We start from the raw sequence: 20561 nt of genomic DNA, 5'->3' as shown, positions 1-20561 counted from the left end.
AAGAAAAGCCTAAAAGTACTCAAATCGATTTTACAGTGAAAAAACACCAATAAACCCTTGAAAAGGGAGAGCTCAATGCTCCAGGGTCCTGCTTGCAGGAGCCGGAAAAAAGAACTGAAAGTAACTGGGACCTGCAGTACATTCTGGGATACTGTGAAGTTCTGGAAAGTTCTCTTAAAGGCACAGTATCCTGTTCTGAGCCACATAATGGCAGCCTATGGGGCTTGTCTGTCCAGGTTCTTCTCTCTATCATTCCTGAGGGATTTTGCTGTTAAAGCAAGGGAAATCTGTACAGGCTTTGCGGTTTTGTGGATTTTTGTGGTGGAATTTCTAGTTGAAGTACTGGACAGTGTAGCCTTTTTAGGCTGCATTATCTGTCTTTAAATTCTCTCTTAAGTGTCTGTGCAGTTCTGCATTTTTCGACACTGTAAGAGATTATTTTTGATTGCTCCGGGGTCCACGCACATGGGCGGGACTATTCACTAGATTATGACTATACACAGAGATCCCCTACTACAGAAACAGTCTATTGCAGTCCTGCAACATTTCCTGTAGATTGGTTACCAAGTCCAAGGGCATTTGCATTGAGCGCCCTTGAGGAATATACTGAGGATAATGTTGATATTTTTCCTCATAATATTCCTGTAGGAAGGTAGATCCCCGACTATGGTTGCCCCCAACTTTTTGCCTGGTGTTTTGCTGGTTTTCTGACTTAGTTGACCTGGGACCCTGCTATTCAGGGCCCCAGGCCTACTGCTCTCTCTGTAAAATGGATTCCATGTACCTTAGGTACATATCTAAATTGGATACTGAGTCACCTTATCAGTCCCTGTACAGTGTACCTTAGGTACCCAGGGCATAGGTGTACCCAGGGCCTACCAGGGGCTGCAGCATGTATTATGCCACCCCTGGCTGGCCATACAAATCTGACACAACTGGCTGCTTGACAGCTGGGGCAAGGTGGTGTAATCACCCTTTGCTTTAGATATAGTATACCTATATCTAACCCTAAAAATGGACACACAGATCTCCTATCAGTCACTCCTATGGCAGGCCTTAACAATCCTGAAGGCAGAGTGCTTGGAATCGTGTGAGATGGTGCTCTGGCATGAGCTAAGCCTGTCTGCGGCTTTCGGGATCCATCCCTTAGCCGTTTCCACGATATCGCATACCATATACTCTTAGGTGCATTGTAATCCTCGCGGTTATATGCCAACTCTGGTATCGCTTTATCAAAACATGTCGAGTAAGGTGTCATACGAATTGGAATACTAACCCCTCGCCAATTCTGGCGACGGGGTTAGCATTCCACCCTTCTAGAGGGACACGACATGTATGTAACCCCTAACCCCGGTTAAAGTCAAACAGAGCCTCAGCTCCACAAAATGGATGCTGCCACCGAGACACAAGTCTGCCCTCCTGCTGCTGGGAGTCCTCCCAGAGCAGGAGATAAGGACAAAGGGTTTCCTGCCAGGGGCGGTGCCAGCACCGTCCCAGACAGGGTTTTGTGTATTGTAGGTAGGCAGGGCTTTAGAGGAAGGTGACTGCACGTGGCACCCCGGTGCTCACTGTGCATAGGCTGGCTGGAACCAGTTCCAGGGTCACTCCAGACCCTGTGCTGGGGAAAAGCCCGCCAAGGAAGTGGGTGTAACCACCCCCCTCCTAGTCCCACCCATAGGGCAGGACTTAGTCGCGTGCCAGCCCCTTTTTACAGGATAAAGGTAGGAACTGGCCCCCTTCCAAATCAGATCATCTTTGAATCCTGAAACTACTTTCCACGAAAGGAACTCAAGACTTCTTCCTAAGATTTCTCCCTTGTGACTAAGGAGTAGTCACCCTGCATCCGCAGCCACCATCTTAAAGAACACTGCGGTCTGCTGCAAGTCTCTCCTCCGGATCAAGACTGCCCAGCTCGACGAGAACCGGCTTCCCTGGCACCTCTGACCTCTACCTGCATCATCAGTCACGCTGAGATTCGTGGGTGTGACGAGACCTCGAGGGACCGGCCATCTTCAAGACTGCACGACTTCTTTCCAGCAAGCCCGCCGAGTAATTTCCTGGTGAGTGCTTTGGGGTCCGAGAAGCCCCGACCCTGAGCAGCTCCAGCACCGAAGTGCAGCCTCCCAGCATCTCCACGATCTGCGTGGGGCCCTTCTGCTTTTTGCTGCTCACCGCGTTGTTTGGCTACTAGCCCGCTGGCTTGTGGCCTTCTGAACGACGCCCGACGACATTTCTACTGCTGGTCTGGTTGCTCCAGGCTGGCCCTTGCTCCCTTCCAAAAGAGGAGCCCCCCGGACCCTCCTGGTCCACTCAAGACGCCATTTTGAGTCCACCGCGTGGGCTTGAACTAGCCAAGGCTTGTTGCCCAATCCTGGGTAACTTCGACGCCGACAGCTTCATCCATCGTGGGACAGCTCGCCTCTCCATCCTGGTCGCCGACAACGCCTCCTGGTCCGTGAGATCTGCAGAGCCAGCGTCGCCCACTCACCTAGTCGAGGTGACTTCGCCCGGTGCCATCCTGGTGCCCACTTAATCACTGGCTAGTGATTCAAGAACTTGGTCCCCTCTGCTTTCAGGTTTCTTCTTCCTCGATCCAGGCTTGGATCCAACGAACTTTCCTTCACTGGTCGCCTGCCAGCAACTTCCTTCTTCCAGGCTCCTGGTCCGGCAACGAGATCCCCGACGTCTTTTCAGACCTATGCAGCTGCAGCCCCTGGGCTAGGTAACTTCGGCACTTCGGTGTCCCAGCATAGCCTCACTATCCTAGGGTCAGGATCCACTGTCGTTTTCTCCCTACCAGGTCGGGTTCGCCCGTGAACACTAACTTTGCCTTTACTAGCTTCCATAGACTTTGTCCCGCATCCCGCGTGAGAGTGCACACTCTGCACCCGAGTCCCCTAGGTCTCCTAGAAGTAATCTAACGATTCCCTAGTCAAGTCCTAGCGATTCCAAAGCCTATTAGTACTGTACTTACCTGCTAGTAATTTCGCATTCCACTTTTTAAGTATATGGTTTTTCGTGCCCCTCGGGCATTTGTGGATAACGTGCTAACTTAAGTATTTTCGTAAGAGTTTTGTTGTGTGCCTAGCACCCTGTCCTCATAAAGAGTACAGGGTTGTTGTGATTCTAATAAATACACTGTTTATTTTCATAACACTTGTGTGGTGTCCTTTCACTGGGTGTTCAAGGGGTAATGTGATGGTAAAACAGCTGGCTTAACACGCCCTCTAGAGTCTTAGCCTTAGACTGCTCGTATCCATGCTACTAGGATAGCTGGTCTATAAGGTTGACTTACAACCAATCATCAATAAGGGTTGTTTGGACTGATATATAGTGATCACTAGAATAGTGAACACTGCACATCAGGCCAACTTCTCACATTGGTGAGCAGCGGTTGGGATTTGAGCTTGCTGTTGTTTTACCACACATGCCCTAAGAATATCTTGTGAAAGATCACATAAGTACTAAAGGTACATATAACTTAGCTTAGAATACTCTGAGTTCTACTGAACCAGCTGTTGTAGCTCCTAGGGCCTAGCACACCCTAAACTACAACTCTAGCAAGGGATCAGTAGGCAAACATATAGTGTAGGTAAGTGCACCACTTACACCTCACTAGAAAAGCATGTCTACCCAGGGAGAATCTACTGAGACTCCCCTGGTCAGTGTTGACCCTCCACAGGTCACTTCAAGATATGCAGCTCTCAGTTTCCAGGAGATGAGACAAATCTGTGTCTCCAGAAAACTGAAGCAGGGGTCTAACCCCACCATTCCCTTTCTGATAGGTCTCTTGGAGACATATGATGCCAGAAAGCTTTCTCAGTTACATGAGAACATGCCAGCCTTAGAGGGAACCTCTGGGGATCCAGATCTCCCCAACATTGCTACTGCAGTTGAGGAGGAGGATCAGGAGGAACTCTCTGGGGATGAGGTAGACAAAGGTCTTGAGGTAGTCAGAAGGCTAACCAGGGCCAACTTAGACTTACTTGGGCTAGGATCTGGGGGACCCCCAGTACTAACCCGAAGTGGGCCTAACCTTGGAGTTAGGAGAGATAGATCTCTTTCTAGGGACTCCAATAGATCTCTGCACTCTAATGCCTCTTCTCAGGGGAGAAGGAATCCTCCACAGAGCAGATTTACTTCCCCTCAGAGAAGGGAGCATGAAGCTAGGATGAGACAAGCTGAACTGAGGATTGAAAGGGAAGAAATTGCCCTGGCCAAAGAGAAGCTTGCCCTGGCAAGAGAGCAGCAGATGAGTGGGTTAGCTCCCACTGGTGGCAGCAATCTCCCAAGAGATAGAGAGAAGGGTTTAGATACTAAACACCTGACTAAGATAGTGCCCCCCTTTAAACAAGGGGATGACATCCAGAAATGGATGGCTGCTTTGGAGAGGGCCTGCACTGTGCAGTGCATTCCCCAGAGTCAGTGGGCAGCTATACTGTGGCTCTCCTTTGATGGTAAAGGTAGAGATAAGCTCCTCACTACAAGAGTGGAGGATGCTAATAATTACCAGGTCCTGAAAAATGCACTGGTTGATGGGTTTGGCTTAACCACTGAGCAGTACAGGTTGCTGTTCAGAGACACCCAGAAAACTCAGTCTCAGGACTGGTCTGACTTTGTTGATTGTGCCACTAAGGCTTTGGAAGGCTGGCTACTGGGTAGCAAGGTTACTGACTTCACAGGATTGTATAATCTTATTATGAGAGAGCAAGTCTTAAATAATTGTCAGAACCAGTTATTACACCAGCACCTGGTAGACTCTGATCTGACCTCTCCACAAGAATTGGGTAAGAGGGCAGACAAATGGGTCAGAACCAGGATTAGGCCCAAGAACCAAGGTGGTGACCAGAAAAAGGAATCAACCAAGCCTCAAGAGAAGGGTGGGAATAAATCTACAGATCAAACCACATCAGGGCCCCAAAAATCCTCTGAGGGGGGTGGGTCCCAGAATCCTTCCAACAACCAGAAGAAACCTTAAACAGGTGGGTCATTTAAAAACTGACAGCAGTTGCCCAAAGAATAACAATAAGGAAAACATACCCCCAAGTAACATTCCCAAACCTCCTGTTACTACTAGTAGTAATCCCCCAGGTGGTGGGAGTGCCCCCAAGAATTTGGGTGCATTTACTTTGGGAGTTCCTGGGGACTCTGGCCTAACCAGGTCCCCAAACTTAGATACTCTTGTCTGTGAGACTGGCATGGGGTTTGCCAACTTCACAACTTGTCCCAACACTTTGGGCAAGTACAGACAGGAGCCCCTCATCAATGGTATAAAAGTTGAGGCCTATAGAGACACAGGGGCTAGCATCACTATGGTGACTGAGAGTCTAGTCCCCTCAAGGCAACTTTTACCTGGTGCCACATACCAGGTGACCAATATTGATGGAGTACAGAGAGATCATCCCATGGCAGTGGTCAATCTCAGCTGGGGAGGTGTCACTGGCCACAAGAGAGTGGCAGTGTCACCAAACTTGCCTGTAGATTGCCTACTGGGGAATGATTTAGAGCTCTCAGCCTGGGCTGAAGTTGAGCAAGAAACCCATTCTAAAATGGTAAACACCCATGGTAAGGTTAGTGGGGCAGTGATAGCCACAGCCCCAGTCCAAGATGTCCTCCCTGAACAGGTCAGGAGGGTTGTGCCAGTCACAACCCAATCTCAGACAACTTCCTTCCCAGAACAGGTTGTCAAGGCTGTCATGGTAACAGCCCACACCCAAACTGAGCCCCCTCCTGAAAAGGTTGGGAGAGTTGTGATGGCCACAGCTCAAACTCAGACAGATGATAGTGTTGTGAAGCCTGAAACTATGGATCACTCCACTCAGACAGAGAGCATTGAGGAGGAAGAGAAATCTCCCTCCCACCAGACTTTAGGAAAAGATCAGCCTCCCCAGGGAACTGATCTGACCCCTTGTGAAGAAACTGCCACAGAGGTAGTCAGGCCTAGCCTGGCAGAACCCCTGATGTCAGTGGACCCTTCCAAGATGGGACCCAGTCTGGAGCAGGTAACCTGCCCCTCTCTACCCTGCCTCAGTCAGCCCAGGGCTGTAGAGGTCAGGGAGGCCAGTGTTGGACCCCAAAGGGCCCCCTGTCCAAAAGAATTCCCCAATCAGCAGATTAAGGGCACTGAAGCTAGTAATCCTAGCCAAGTGAAAATAACACATACTCCTGAGGGATCCCCCTTAAAATTAGTTAGGGACCTCCCACAGATGGACACTGTTGGGCACAGCCAAACTTGGGACCTGAGGGCCCCAAACCTGACCTGTCCCTCCAGTAAGCCAAACAGAGGGACCCAACCTCCAGCTGTAGGTAGCCAGAGGTTGACCCTGAGAGCCCAAAACAACTCAGTCTTGGAAAGAAAGGCCTCTATGGTGGAAAGTGATTGGAGGAAGCTGAGCCCAAAATTAGTGGAGCCTCACTTCAGTACTCCATTTCAGCACCAGCCTTTTACTTTGCCAAAACACACCACAGGTAGAGATTCCCTATGGTGGAGACCCTCAGACACCCTTAGGGTGAGGGATTGCTTAGTGGACCATGAGATAGGGGGTAACCATGCCAGTGCTGGTCCTTCCTTATATGGCCACTCAGGCAATATAGGCTTACCTGGCAAGGCTAGCCTTATCTCCTTTCGTTTGGGGGGGGGGGGGTTATGTAGGAAGGTAGATCCCTGACTATGGTTGCCCCCAACTTTTTGCCTGGTGTTTTGCTGGTTTTCTGACTTAGTTGACCTGGGACCCTGCTATTCAGGGCCCCAGGCCTACTGCTCTCTCTGTAAAATGGATTCCATGTACCTTAGGTACATATCTAAATTGGATACTGAGTCACCTTATCAGTCCCTGTACAGTGTACCTTAGGTACCCAGGGCATAGGTGTACCCAGGGCCTACCAGGGGCTGCAGCATGTATTATGCCACCCCTGGCTGGCCATACAAATCTGACACAACTGGCTGCTTGACAGCTGGGGCAAGGTGGTGTAATCACCCTTTGCTTTAGATATAGTATACCTATATCTAACCCTAAAAATGGACACACAGATCTCCTATCAGTCACTCCTATGGCAGGCCTTAACAATCCTGAAGGCAGAGTGCTTGGAATCGTGTGAGATGGTGCTCTGGCATGAGCTAAGCCTGTCTGCGGCTTTCGGGATCCATCCCTTAGCCGTTTCCACGATATCGCATACCATATACTCTTAGGTGCATTGTAATCCTCGCGGTTATATGCCAACTCTGGTATCGCTTTATCAAAACATGTCGAGTAAGGTGTCATACGAATTGGAATACTAACCCCTCGCCAATTCTGGCGACGGGGTTAGCATTCCACCCTTCTAGAGGGACACGACATGTATGTAACCCCTAACCCCGGTTAAAGTCAAACAGAGCCTCAGCTCCACAAAATGGATGCTGCCACCGAGACACAAGTCTGCCCTCCTGCTGCTGGGAGTCCTCCCAGAGCAGGAGATAAGGACAAAGGGTTTCCTGCCAGGGGCGGTGCCAGCACCGTCCCAGACAGGGTTTTGTGTATTGTAGGTAGGCAGGGCTTTAGAGGAAGGTGACTGCACGTGGCACCCCGGTGCTCACTGTGCATAGGCTGGCTGGAACCAGTTCCAGGGTCACTCCAGACCCTGTGCTGGGGAAAAGCCCGCCAAGGAAGTGGGTGTAACCACCCCCCTCCTAGTCCCACCCATAGGGCAGGACTTAGTCGCGTGCCAGCCCCTTTTTACAGGATAAAGGTAGGAACTGGCCCCCTTCCAAATCAGATCATCTTTGAATCCTGAAACTACTTTCCACGAAAGGAACTCAAGACTTCTTCCTAAGATTTCTCCCTTGTGACTAAGGAGTAGTCACCCTGCATCCGCAGCCACCATCTTAAAGAACACTGCGGTCTGCTGCAAGTCTCTCCTCCGGATCAAGACTGCCCAGCTCGACGAGAACCGGCTTCCCTGGCACCTCTGACCTCTACCTGCATCATCAGTCACGCTGAGATTCGTGGGTGTGACGAGACCTCGAGGGACCGGCCATCTTCAAGACTGCACGACTTCTTTCCAGCAAGCCCGCCGAGTAATTTCCTGGTGAGTGCTTTGGGGTCCGAGAAGCCCCGACCCTGAGCAGCTCCAGCACCGAAGTGCAGCCTCCCAGCATCTCCACGATCTGCGTGGGGCCCTTCTGCTTTTTGCTGCTCACCGCGTTGTTTGGCTACTAGCCCGCTGGCTTGTGGCCTTCTGAACGACGCCCGACGACATTTCTACTGCTGGTCTGGTTGCTCCAGGCTGGCCCTTGCTCCCTTCCAAAAGAGGAGCCCCCCGGACCCTCCTGGTCCACTCAAGACGCCATTTTGAGTCCACCGCGTGGGCTTGAACTAGCCAAGGCTTGTTGCCCAATCCTGGGTAACTTCGACGCCGACAGCTTCATCCATCGTGGGACAGCTCGCCTCTCCATCCTGGTCGCCGACAACGCCTCCTGGTCCGTGAGATCTGCAGAGCCAGCGTCGCCCACTCACCTAGTCGAGGTGACTTCGCCCGGTGCCATCCTGGTGCCCACTTAATCACTGGCTAGTGATTCAAGAACTTGGTCCCCTCTGCTTTCAGGTTTCTTCTTCCTCGATCCAGGCTTGGATCCAACGAACTTTCCTTCACTGGTCGCCTGCCAGCAACTTCCTTCTTCCAGGCTCCTGGTCCGGCAACGAGATCCCCGACGTCTTTTCAGACCTATGCAGCTGCAGCCCCTGGGCTAGGTAACTTCGGCACTTCGGTGTCCCAGCATAGCCTCACTATCCTAGGGTCAGGATCCACTGTCGTTTTCTCCCTACCAGGTCGGGTTCGCCCGTGAACAATAACTTTGCCTTTACTAGCTTCCATAGACTTTGTCCCGCATCCCGCGTGAGAGTGCACACTCTGCACCCGAGTCCCCTAGGTCTCCTAGAAGTAATCTAACGATTCCCTAGTCAAGTCCTAGCGATTCCAAAGCCTATTAGTACTGTACTTACCTGCTAGTAATTTCGCATTCCACTTTTTAAGTATATGGTTTTTCGTGCCCCTCGGGCATTTGTGGATAACGTGCTAACTTAAGTATTTTCGTAAGAGTTTTGTTGTGTGCCTAGCACCCTGTCCTCATAAAGAGTACAGGGTTGTTGTGATTCTAATAAATACACTGTTTATTTTCATAACACTTGTGTGGTGTCCTTCCACTGGGTGTTCAAGGGGTAATGTGATGGTAAAACAGCTGGCTTAACACGCCCTCTAGAGTCTTAGCCTTAGACTGCTCGTATCCATGCTACTAGGATAGCTGGTCTATAAGGTTGACTTACAACCAATCATCAATAAGGGTTGTTTGGACTGATATATAGTGATCACTAGAATAGTGAACACTGCACATCAGGCCAACTTCTCACAATTCCTCATCATCAAAGTCTTGACATTTCACATTCAATTCTCCAAGGCTACTGGACCTATGCCTCCTGTGGCGATGTCTAGATCTGGTGGGGGACCTGTGTCTGCTCCTCGATCTGTCTCTCCGTCTGGAGCGCGACCTGGACTGCCTAGGTCTGGGACGTTCTGCCGGTTTCCCGGGGCGGACGTCTTGGGTTTGGGCGGTTCCTTAGACTTAGGAGTCTTCTTGGGAGGGGTCGGAAGCCTGGGCAACGAGACCGACCTCGGTGGAACCGGTGGCGGCTTGTCTGGCACAGGGGTCCTAGGTCCTGTTGGAAGTGGAGGCAGAGGAGGCAACGGAGGAGGGGTTGGAGCCCACGGAGGTAGACCTCCTGGTAACGGAGGAGGAGGTGGAACAGCCTTCTTCGGGGTATACACCTCCGAGTACACCGATACCGGTGACCCGCCATCCTGTCCGGACTGAGGGGAGCCCCCCACAGTCCTAGGCCTGTCAGCACGACCCCTCGACGCCGAAGAACGCTGACCAGGCGTCGAACGTAGGTCCCTCGACGTCGAGCGCCCCTTCGGCGCCGACCGTCTTCTATGCTTCGGCGTCGAACGGCCTCCATGCCTCGACGTCGAGCCCGACCACCTCGACGACGATCCTTTAGGTCTCGAAGGCGATCTCTTGTGCCTCGACGGCGACCCCGACCGCCTCGACGGCGACCTCTTCGAACGCCTCGACGGCGACCTTGTCCGCCTCGACGGCGACCTCGACCGCCACGACGGCGACTTCTTCCTCGCCGGAGATCTCTTCTGCCTCGACGGCGACCTCTTCCGTTTCGACGGCGGCCTCGACGACTAGGATCCCCTCGACGACGACGACGATGTCCTGTCCGTCGACGGCGATCGGCGGTGTCGCCTCGAAGGCGAGCGCCGACGCCGGGCCCGTCGCGCCGATCACTCGACGTCGAAGACGACGACGATGAAATCGTCACTGGGTTCGACGGCGGCCTGTGTAAGTCCCTCGACGTTGACGGGTGACGTTTTCTCGACCCAGAGCCCTGGGGAGACTGGGAGCTGGCCGTGGACCTCCCTCTCGACGTCGCGGTCAGTGCAACTGACCCAGACGGAGAATGTGGACGTTTGCTGGACTTCCTGCCCCTGGGGAGCCCCCCAGAGGCCTCAGCATGGGCAGATGAAGCCCCTCCAGACCCACCTTGCGCCTTCAGCCTCCTTTCCTCGAGGCCCTGAAGTCTGATCTTCATTCTGTCCTTCAGGGTCCTGCCAGAGAAGCCTTGACAGTTCTCACACTCCTCTGGAATATGGGAAGAGGGCAGGCAGAGGATACACACCTCATGAGGGTCTGACTTTGCCTTCTTCCTGGAGCACTCCGGGCATTTGTCAAATAATGCAGGCATATTTGACATCAAAAGAGTGCAAACAACCAAGAAGAAAAGCCTAAAAGTACTTAGAAAGTACTCAAATCGATTTTACAGTGAAAAAACACCAATAAACTCTTGAAAAGGGAGAGCTCAATGCTCCAGGGTCCTGCTTGCAGGAGCCGGAAAAAAGAACTGAAAGTAACTGGGACCTGCAGTACATTCTGGGATACTGTGAAGTTCTGGAAAGTTCTCTTAAAGGCACAGTATCCTGTTCTGAGCCACATAATGGCAGCCTATGGGGCTTGTCTGTCCAGGTTCTTCTCTCTATCATTCCTGAGGGATTTTGCTGTTAAAGCAAGGTAAATCTGTACAGGCTTTGCTGTTTTGTGGATTTTTGTGGTGGAATTTCTAGTTGAAGTACTGGACAGTGTAGCCTTTTTAGGCTGCATTATCTGTCTTTAAATTCTCTCTTAAGTGTCTGTGCAGTTCTGCATTTTTCGATACTGTAAGAGATTATTTTTGATTGCTCCGGGGTCCACGCACATGGGCGGGACTATTCACTAGATTATGACTATACACAGAGATCCCCTACTACAGAAACAGTCTATTGCAGTCCTGCAACATTTCCTGTAGATTGGTTACCAAGTCCAAGGGCATTTGCATTGAGCGCTCTTGAGGAATATACTGAGGATAATGTCGATATTCTTCCTCATAATATTCCTCATCATCAAAGTCTTGACATTTCACATTCAATTCTGAAAGGCTACGAGTCGCTCTAAAAAGACAGTCATTATCAGATTCTTCCTCCAATCGAATAGCTGGTGGGAAAGGCAACACCTTGCTTGGAGACGGGTGAACTGGTAGAAGTACGTCCGCTTCAGAACAGGAAAGACGTGACACTGACACCAGAGGAGTTAACGGTGCCTCGTAAGACAGATTCTGGGCCTTCGTCGACAATAACTCACAAGGCTGTCATCGTCGGTGTTGTCGCCGATGTCTTCGACTAATGTTCGGTCAACGTTGGTTTCTTTAGGATATCCGTTGACATGGGCGCCTTCGTCGATGGAGCAGGATCCTTAACCGTTGACGACGGGGAGTGCTTAGAAGAACGCTTCCACGACAAAGGTGGATACTTAGAAGCCGTAGACGATAACAGCCCACAGGTAACAATCGTCTTCGACGCTGATGACATTATTGAAGGCGACAAAGCTGTAGTGAATGTGGATGTCAGCGTCGACGTTGCGATCGTCGACGGCGTCGTCTTCGATGGAGAAAAACATGCAGAACTCCTGATTTTTTCAGGATGAGATGACACCGTCATCAACAGGAGGTATATATTAGACTTTTTGTCCAGAACATGTTTCTCAGAAGGCGCAGAAGGCTCAGGAGTAACCTTTGAAGAAGTTCAGTGGTGACTTTCCCTGATATTTCCTGGAATGTCCAAGCGCTTCATGGTAAGATTTTTTAAGGGCCTTTTTAGGATGTTCAGAAGGCTCCTTTTCTGATGCTTTCTCTCTTTTTGAGGCCTCATTATTAGCAGCCTCAGGGGCAGCCCAAACCACCCGAACCAGGGGCAACTAGTGTCTGATCTTAACAAAGGTCCAATAAACAACAATTTAGAACATTTACAAAAATGAATGAGACCCATATACAATAGTATTTTCTGAAAATATGTAACAAATGTATTCCTTTTTATAAAAATTAAAACAGTTGAGACAATGGCGCTCAATACAGTGTGCTGGTACAAAGACAATGTGTAATACAAACCAAACAGGTGGCAGACAAAAAATACATGTCACATAGAGGGAACAACATAGAACAAAATAATGTGTCCTTCATTCATTTTATGGTCATAATGCGTAAAAGGCGTTTCGACCTCTTTAGAATTACACAGTCATCATCAGGACTGGAATTCAATTGAGCGTCCAAGGATTCTATTCAAAATAACACTCCAACCCACTATTTACTTGCATAGGTTGGCATAGGATTCCAAAATTCATTAAAACGTAAGTTGGGCAGGCATGAAAGTCAGCCGTCCAAATACATTGGGAAATTTCAAGAAGGTGCATCTGTCCATATAAATCAACAGATCATGCCCGGTCCGAGGTGATAAAATCACCAAGATACTGCAATGCCACAATGGGCTGGTAAGACGACGTGCCCCTTGATACCCTCCTTCTGCGCCTTGAGTCGTAATTTGGGTAGGAGTTCCAGCTCGTCCGCCTGTCCCACTCGTAAGTGGATGACAAGGTCTGTGTTCGCTCCCTCCTGCCGATGTGACCGACTGGGGCCGCCACCTGACCCCGGTGGAGGTGTCCGGGCTGCAGAAGGGAGATTGTCCTCTAAACGTCCCAAAAAATCTGACTTTCCAAAACATTTATTTTCTTCTGCGAGGAGGGAACAAAGGATGGGTTGGGCCGTGTTATTTTGAATAAAATCCTTGGACGTTCACTTGAATTCCAATCCTGATCATGACCGTGTAATTCTACAGAGGTCGAAACGCCGTTGACGCATTGTGGCCATAAAATTAATGAAGGTCACATTATTTTGTTCTATGTGACATGTATTTTCTGTCTGCCACCGGTTTGGTTTGTATTACACATTGTCTTTGTACCAGCACACTGAATTGAGCGCCATTGTCTCAACTGTTTTAAAATGTATAAAAAAGAATACATTTGTTATATCTTTTCAGAAAATACTATTGTATATGGGTCTCTCTATATTTTTCTTCTCTTTCTTACACTGTTCTCTCTTTGCTATTTAAATAGTGATTCATTCATTTTTGTGAATGTTATAAATTGTTGTTTCTGCAACCTTTTTTGAGACCAGGCAGACATAAGGGAATCATCACTTGCCTCATCATACATACGGTTGTCTTTAGGTTTAAGTCTTTGCAGTTTCTCTGTTCTTGAGGGTCTGCTGTGAGAAAGTGCAACATATCTTACAGTCTTTGACTGTGTGGTCAGGATAAAGGCAGTAAATGTACTTTTTATGACGATCATCAATGTTAAGTCCCTTTTTGCTACAGGTGTTACATGACCTGAATAATCCCTTTCTTGAATGGTCTGACATGTTCAGAAAATCCCCAGGGATACAGAAAGCAATATATATCTGACCTGATAGAAGGTTCTTGAAACCAGAAGAAATAACTGAGCAGAGCTCAGGGAGACTCTCTTTACACAACATTCGGTAGGAAATCTTAGGGAACTAGCCTCTGAAGGTTCTAGAGGGTGCTGTAGCCTGATTGGCTGGTGCCTAAGTTTTTTTAGTTTTTTTTTTAAGTCATAGATAGGCAATTAAATTCATGACCTAGTGCCATCTTAGCCTATGCTACTAATGCAATTGCTTTGACATAATACTGTGGGACTCCCACTTCTTCAACGGGGAATGATTCAAGCATGTGAATCTATGAGAAACAAAAATGTAATTGGGAACATTGAGAAAGCATTTCAGTGCTAAACGCATCAGCGGGCAGGATTTGATTCCCTTTGCGAGGAATTTTTGTTACTACATACAATTTAAATGACTTTGAAGATGTGACCTAAGTTTTTTTTGTATTGCAAATGGCACTAGTTGATCGCACTAATGAATGGGCAGGGGTGGAGGGTGAGGTGGTGAGGAGGCAGTGAACCCAGGACAAACAAAGTTCTGCACAAGTTATGAAGGAACCATATGATGTCGGTGATTAAGTGCATACATTGTATTTTCATACCTACTTTGTAAAATCATATAGGTGTTTTTTTTTTATTTCAAACAGGATTCTAAAATCATTCTTCATAGGTAAACATATAAATGTTAAAGACTCAACTATAATGTCTCCATAACCCAAAACAAGACCAATTTGACATCAAAGTATTTAAAGCCCATACTGCAAGTCAACCAGTAATAATGGGTCTGAAATACCACACAGATGGTAGTAGTTATGTTTTTAAAGAATCACTTACCTCTGATACACTCTACCAATTTGGGTCTTTGAGGTTTGGATTTGGGAGATGGAGAAGTGAATCTGAGGTATGGTCCTTTCTTAAGAGTACTGCGATGGCTCTGGTAAATTGGTTTGCCATACAACTGTGTGAGATGTTCTTCGGTGGGATGAACTACTTCGCTTACTTTTCTAGGTGCCTGTACATAAAGAAAAGCTGTTTTAGGCACACACATGGCAAGATAAGCCTTTACCAACAATCATAGGTGGAATCAAATGTATTATTGAAAGATATTTCAGAGTTTGATGTGGCCTTCACAGCCCTCTCGGATGATCTCGGTACTTACCTTGCTCAAAAGATCCTCTGACATGAACCTTCAAGGACCTTGGACTTCTATAGGACACTAATTGTCTATTTTAAAACTGAAGCATAAGAATTTACATGGCCTGTAACTTCACGTCTGGGGACCCACCTGCAGACTGGCAGACCACCACAAAGAAATGAATCATTTGATATTCAGTTAATTGCTTAAAAATGTACTTTTTAAGTTTATGATTCAGACAAAATTAAATATTTAATTTTAATTTGGTGACGGACGAAGAGACCATAGGGCCTGTGGCTAAATCAGAGGAGAATTTTCATTATTAATACATCTGTTCAAAAATTCAAAGAATTTAAGAAATAGGTATTGAACTTCAGCAGCATGGGCAATAAATGGCCCAGCATTCCATCCTGGCTCCCTGCAATGGAAATATGTACACTCTTAAAATGAGAATGACATATATGCTTCCCAATCGCTAATCAAAAATGTCTGAACGCTGTACTCCCACCTGGCTGCCATCTTTGTGAAGGGCACAATGCAGCTCATAGAGATGCAAGGAAGCATTTTTCTGGTAGAGCAATAGTAGTGCTCATGGTAGAATGCACCTGAAATCACATGAGAACTACAGTTATGGCAATAATAATGTTAATCTTACTTGTGAACTGAGATTCTCACTGTTTGATGGAAATTCATTCCTCACCACCCTTAAATGTCTTGTTTTTAGTGAGATTTCACTCTGGAAATCATACTTTATTCTGTTATATAATATCTTTTGTCCAAAAGTTTATCATCACTGAGTTGGAGGACAGAACAGTGCTTCTAAACAGTATTATCAGGTTAACACACTGAAAAAAGGCCATTAGAAGTCCTTAAACATTCATGGAATCTTTCCTTTCAGACTAGTAGGGATGAGAAGGACCTGTACTTCACAAAGGACCTTCATATGGATGGTGTATGCTTCATTTCAAGTCAAAAGCAACAGCCTTCATGCTGTGACCTTCACAAATGGTTACCTAGTAAAATTAATTTAATTAGAAAGTTTAAGATGGGGTGCTATTACAGCATCAGAGCACCCAATTTAAAAAAAATGTAAGTTCAGTGCTCTCTTCAAGTTGGGTAAAGCAAATTCCTGTCCTATTAAAACAAGGTACGCAAGAGTTGAAGAAGCATCCCAATGAGGGAGGAGAGACAAGAAGGGACAACAGCAAAGAAGAAAGGATCACACAGGCCAAGTAGCTTAGCCAAGGGAAACAGACACAATCTGATACTGAATCACGCCACATTGATTTGAGGTCCTCTTGGGTTTGTAAGAGGATATCATGTTATGTTATGTTAGTACAACTTGTATAGCGCGCAGCTGCCCCAGCAAAGGGGCATACCTGGCGCTGTGGCTAAGGAGTGTGAAGAAACGCACAGAAATCACAGATCATAAAAGCTAGTAGAAATGTCTAATTAGGATGGAGGAAAAAGGAAAGTTTTAACAGCTTTGCTGAAAGCAAGTAAACATTCCATACCCCAGATAAGTTCCGGCAGAGAGTTCCATAGCCTCGCAGCTAAGAAGCGAAACGAGCGACCTCCCGCGCGACTGTGCTTAACCCGCGGGACAGTGACCAGCTGATGCCCTGAGGACCGCAGCCTGCGCGTAGGTACATATACAGTAAGCAAGTTGCACAACAGGTTGGGACTAGCAAATTTCAAGATCTTAAAAGATAGGCACCAGGCCTTGAACTGAATCAGTTTTTTAATGGGAAGCCAATGCAGCATCCGAAGGGTGTTAGCAGCTGAGCAAAATCGCCGCAGGCCTACCAAATCTCGGGCAGCAGCACTTTGAACACGCTGCAGCCGACAGATCTCAGCCTTGTTTGCCCCAAGTAAAAGAGAACTGGCAAAGTCAAGGCGAGAGAGCATGGAGGCCTGTATAACTAGCTGACGTGTAGTACAATCAAAGAATTTCAGGAGGGGTTTAAGTCCCCGCAGCAGCCCAAAACACGTACCCGCAATTTTGCTAGTGTGGTCTCGGAAACTAAGGGATGAGTCCATCAACACCCCAAGATTTTTACCCAACGTCTTGGATGTAGGGGGTTCACCCAGAACAGTGGGCCACCACTGCTGACTCCATAGGTTGGTGTTCTTCCCAACCAACAAAACCTCGGTTTTGTTGGCATTAAGTTGTAAACGATTGGAAGCCATCCATGGAGCCACAGCCGCCATCCCATCTCTAAACCTAGAGGCATTAGGGGAGGATCCTTCGGCCAAAGTAACAACCAGCTGCGTGTCATCCGCATATGAGACCATCACCAGATCCCTTTGCCTGGCGACCGCTGCCAAAGGTTGAAGGTATAGATTGAATAATGCTGGGCTTAAAGCTGAGCCCTGGGGTACCCCCTGATCAATAGAATGGGCCAGAGAGAGAAACGGAGGTGCAGATACTCTGAATGATCTTTCGGTCAGAAAGGATCTGAACCATTTCAGAGCAGACCCCATCACCCCTGCTTTCTCCAGCCGTTGTAGTAAGATATCATGCGAAACCGTGTCAAAGGTAGCACTAAGATCTAACAAAATAAGTGCCGCACTTTGACCGGCATCAAGAATGTACCGCAGGTGCTCAGTAGTGGCCAGAAGAGCGGTCTCCGTACTATGTCCCGATCGAAACTCATTTATTGGAACTATCCAAGATATCATTGGAAATTAGAAATTGGGTGAGCACGTTGTGAACGTGTGCCTCTGCCACCTTAGCCACCCAAGGGAGCAGGGAAATAGGCCGGAAGTTTTCCAATTTGGCTGGGTCCAGTGTGGGTTTCTTGAGAATCAGAGACACCCAAGGCTGTTTCCAAAGTGCAGGTAAAGTACCGGTGGAAAAGGAAGTGTTAATAATGTGACAGAGTGGGTCCTGAAAAATGGAGAACGATTCTCTGAACTGTGAAGGCCTCAAGGGGTCAGCAGGGAAGCATGATTTAATTCCCCCACTCAACACGAGTGAGCTCCTCCAGAGACACAAGAGGAATAGCTGACAGCAACTGCTGAGGTCTGGGGGCACAGAAGTGGGATGAGAAGGGACAGGAGGAAAAGATAGATAGATGGCATGGACTTTTTCTACAAAGTAAGAAGCCAAATCATCGCACTGTTGTGCCGAAGATATGACAGATTCAGTGGCCTTATGAGACCTAAGGTCTTTAAGAATCTTAAAAATACATTTTGCTGGATTAGAGCTAAGCTTGATTTCGCTAGCATAATATGCAGCACGAGCTTGACAGATGGCTTTATGATACTGCTTGATGGTGGCCAGATAGCATAGTTTTTCATCGGGGTCATAGTCCCTTCTCCACTTCCATTCAGCTTTCTTACATGTTTTCCTTAAAGCAGTCAAGGAGTCGTTCTACCACGGACTAGTAGCAGAGGAGCAACCCTTAAACCATTTGGCAGGATCAAAGAGTCAAGGCCAGATTTTATCCAATCACAGAACGAACCATAGTCAGAATCTGAATAAGACAAAGGTCCCAGAGGATGACAAGTGAGGAAGTCATGAAACTCCTCAGCCTCAATTTACGCCAAGGGCGTTTAAAGACCGATTTTACGGTATCGATGTTACAGGGCTCAGCTAGGGGAACAGACATGACAACCAAAGCATGGTCGGTCCAGCCCATAGGTACAGGTGTATCTACCTTAGAAGATTGAATATTAGAGGAAATTGGATCCAATAAGTGACCTGCAACGTGAGTAGCGCCTGTTATCAATTGGATCAATTAAAAAGCCGCCAGATCTGCAATAAAACTGCCAATTTAGCTGTCATGGATAGAATAAAGATGTAAATTAAGATCCCCAAAAATACTGAAGTTAGCCGGCTCCACGACAAGCAAACTAACAGTGTCTAGAAACGCGTTTTTAAACTTGGCGGTTGGACCGGGAGGGCGATATACCAAAAGTCCAGAAAAGGTCGAATGGGGGCTGACAGAAATGTTCAAACGGGCAGACTCACAGCCTGCAATGAGTACCTTAGAAAACACACAGGAATAGCAGGTTTTAAAGATAGCTGCAATGCCTCCTCCTCTGGATTCCCTATTGACAGTACAAATAGAGTATCCAGCAGGTAGGGCTAAATTTGTCTCCCCTACCATGTCTTCGCTAAGCCACGTTTCTCACAGGAAGAACACATCAGGAGCTTCCTCCGAGATGAGATCATAGATTTCCAAATAATGCTTCGCCAATGACCTCACATTAAGCTGCATGAATTTCAGCCAGGTGATGGCTGTGAACTCAAAGCAGAAGGTATAGAAACCGGGGCCGGTATAATATAGCTGCACACCGGACAGCCATGGCTTTCTTCCCCCAAGTTAAGAGTTCCCCAACAGCGGATAGACTCCTCGTTAGCGGCTAATAGAACTTCCCTCCCATAAGTAAGCCTACCTCTCCGAGTCCCGCCAGGGGTTCTGGCGAGAGGCGATGTACAGGCACGGACGGGCGCAGACGGGCTTGCCTTTGGCGCGCCCGCTGCGTGTGTCCGCTGCGCTCCCACCTCATGGTCCCTAATAAAGGAGTGTTCACCAGCTAGACCGCCGACCAAGATGGCGGCTAGCTGAGGGAAACCGGAAGTGAGGGCTTCCAGCGGGACGCGTTCAAGCAGCCCTCCACAACAAACAGCCTAAGTGGCTGCGGTGGAACGGGGCGGTGTGTCACAACTGTTGCCCAATGTACATTCTAACACAGTCAGTGATTTAGGGATAGAAGGAAAGTCTCACTGAGATGCATCACCTAATTATTCATACATGCTTATTTTACAAATCCTTTTCCTAAAGCCACAGCTCTCTAGAGGACATAGGAGCATTAGATAGGCCAATCCTCCATCTTCCTTGCTATCTTGCTATGCAAGTCCCACAAGTCACAGAACGTAGTAGCAACAGATAGTTTTGAACTTTTGGTAATCCTTTTTAAGGTTTGTATGTGCATACAACATTGTACAGATCTGGGAACTGTAGAACAGCTGGTTTATCAGGGTTGTGCCATTTTCCCTCCAGGAATTAGAACAGAAGTAAATACAAGCTGGGGAATTATTTTATAGTTTGTCCACTACTGGGACAACTAATAATCAGAGGCTCCAGATAGACAGAATCGCTCCTATACCATGTACACACCAAATTTGGAGAGACTGCAGGAACAATATGGACTTGTTTCCATATGCATAGCCTTGAAAAAGTCCAGGGGGATGAAACACGTGTCGGCTGCGGTGTTTGTTGGACAATACTGTATGAAAATTTTCTTTTGGAGTAACACACGATGTGGAAGAATTTGACTTGTGTGGACTGGATCTGATCACTACAACAGAACCTTACAAAGAAGAGATCTACCTTTGCAAACTGGACTGTGTGTGCTTGAGTGCATCTCTTTTTATACATTAGATGCAGCGGCTATATTCAATGTGGATATTTACGGTCATGCTACGTAATCACCCATTACAGCTCTCTATCCATCTTTCCTCCAACTGCATTGGACAACCCCATTCCAACTGCTGGGATGGCTCTTTCACCTATGTCTGGCATCTTGTCAGAATCACAGGCAGAGCCTTGTGTCTACTAC

General features: G+C 47.9%; 1 protein-coding gene across 3 annotated transcripts in view; it reads right to left on the bottom strand.

Annotated features, from left to right (window-relative positions):
* KIAA0586 (KIAA0586 ortholog) overlaps window positions 1–20561 on the bottom strand; it is an 813007-nt gene that overhangs the window by 455879 nt on the left and 336567 nt on the right. For all 3 annotated transcript variants that reach the window (XM_078660379.1, XM_078660377.1, XM_078660378.1), the window contains exon 14: window positions 14690–14867. In XM_078660379.1, the coding sequence (XP_078516505.1) occupies window positions 14690–14867 (178 nt within the window). The remainder of the gene's footprint in view (window positions 1–14689; window positions 14868–20561) is intronic.

Source organism: Lissotriton helveticus, chromosome 9, assembly GCF_964261635.1.
Source record: "Lissotriton helveticus chromosome 9, aLisHel1.1, whole genome shotgun sequence".
Lineage (NCBI taxonomy): Eukaryota > Metazoa > Chordata > Amphibia > Caudata > Salamandridae > Lissotriton > Lissotriton helveticus.
This window is presented reverse-complemented; position numbering and strand designations above follow the sequence as displayed.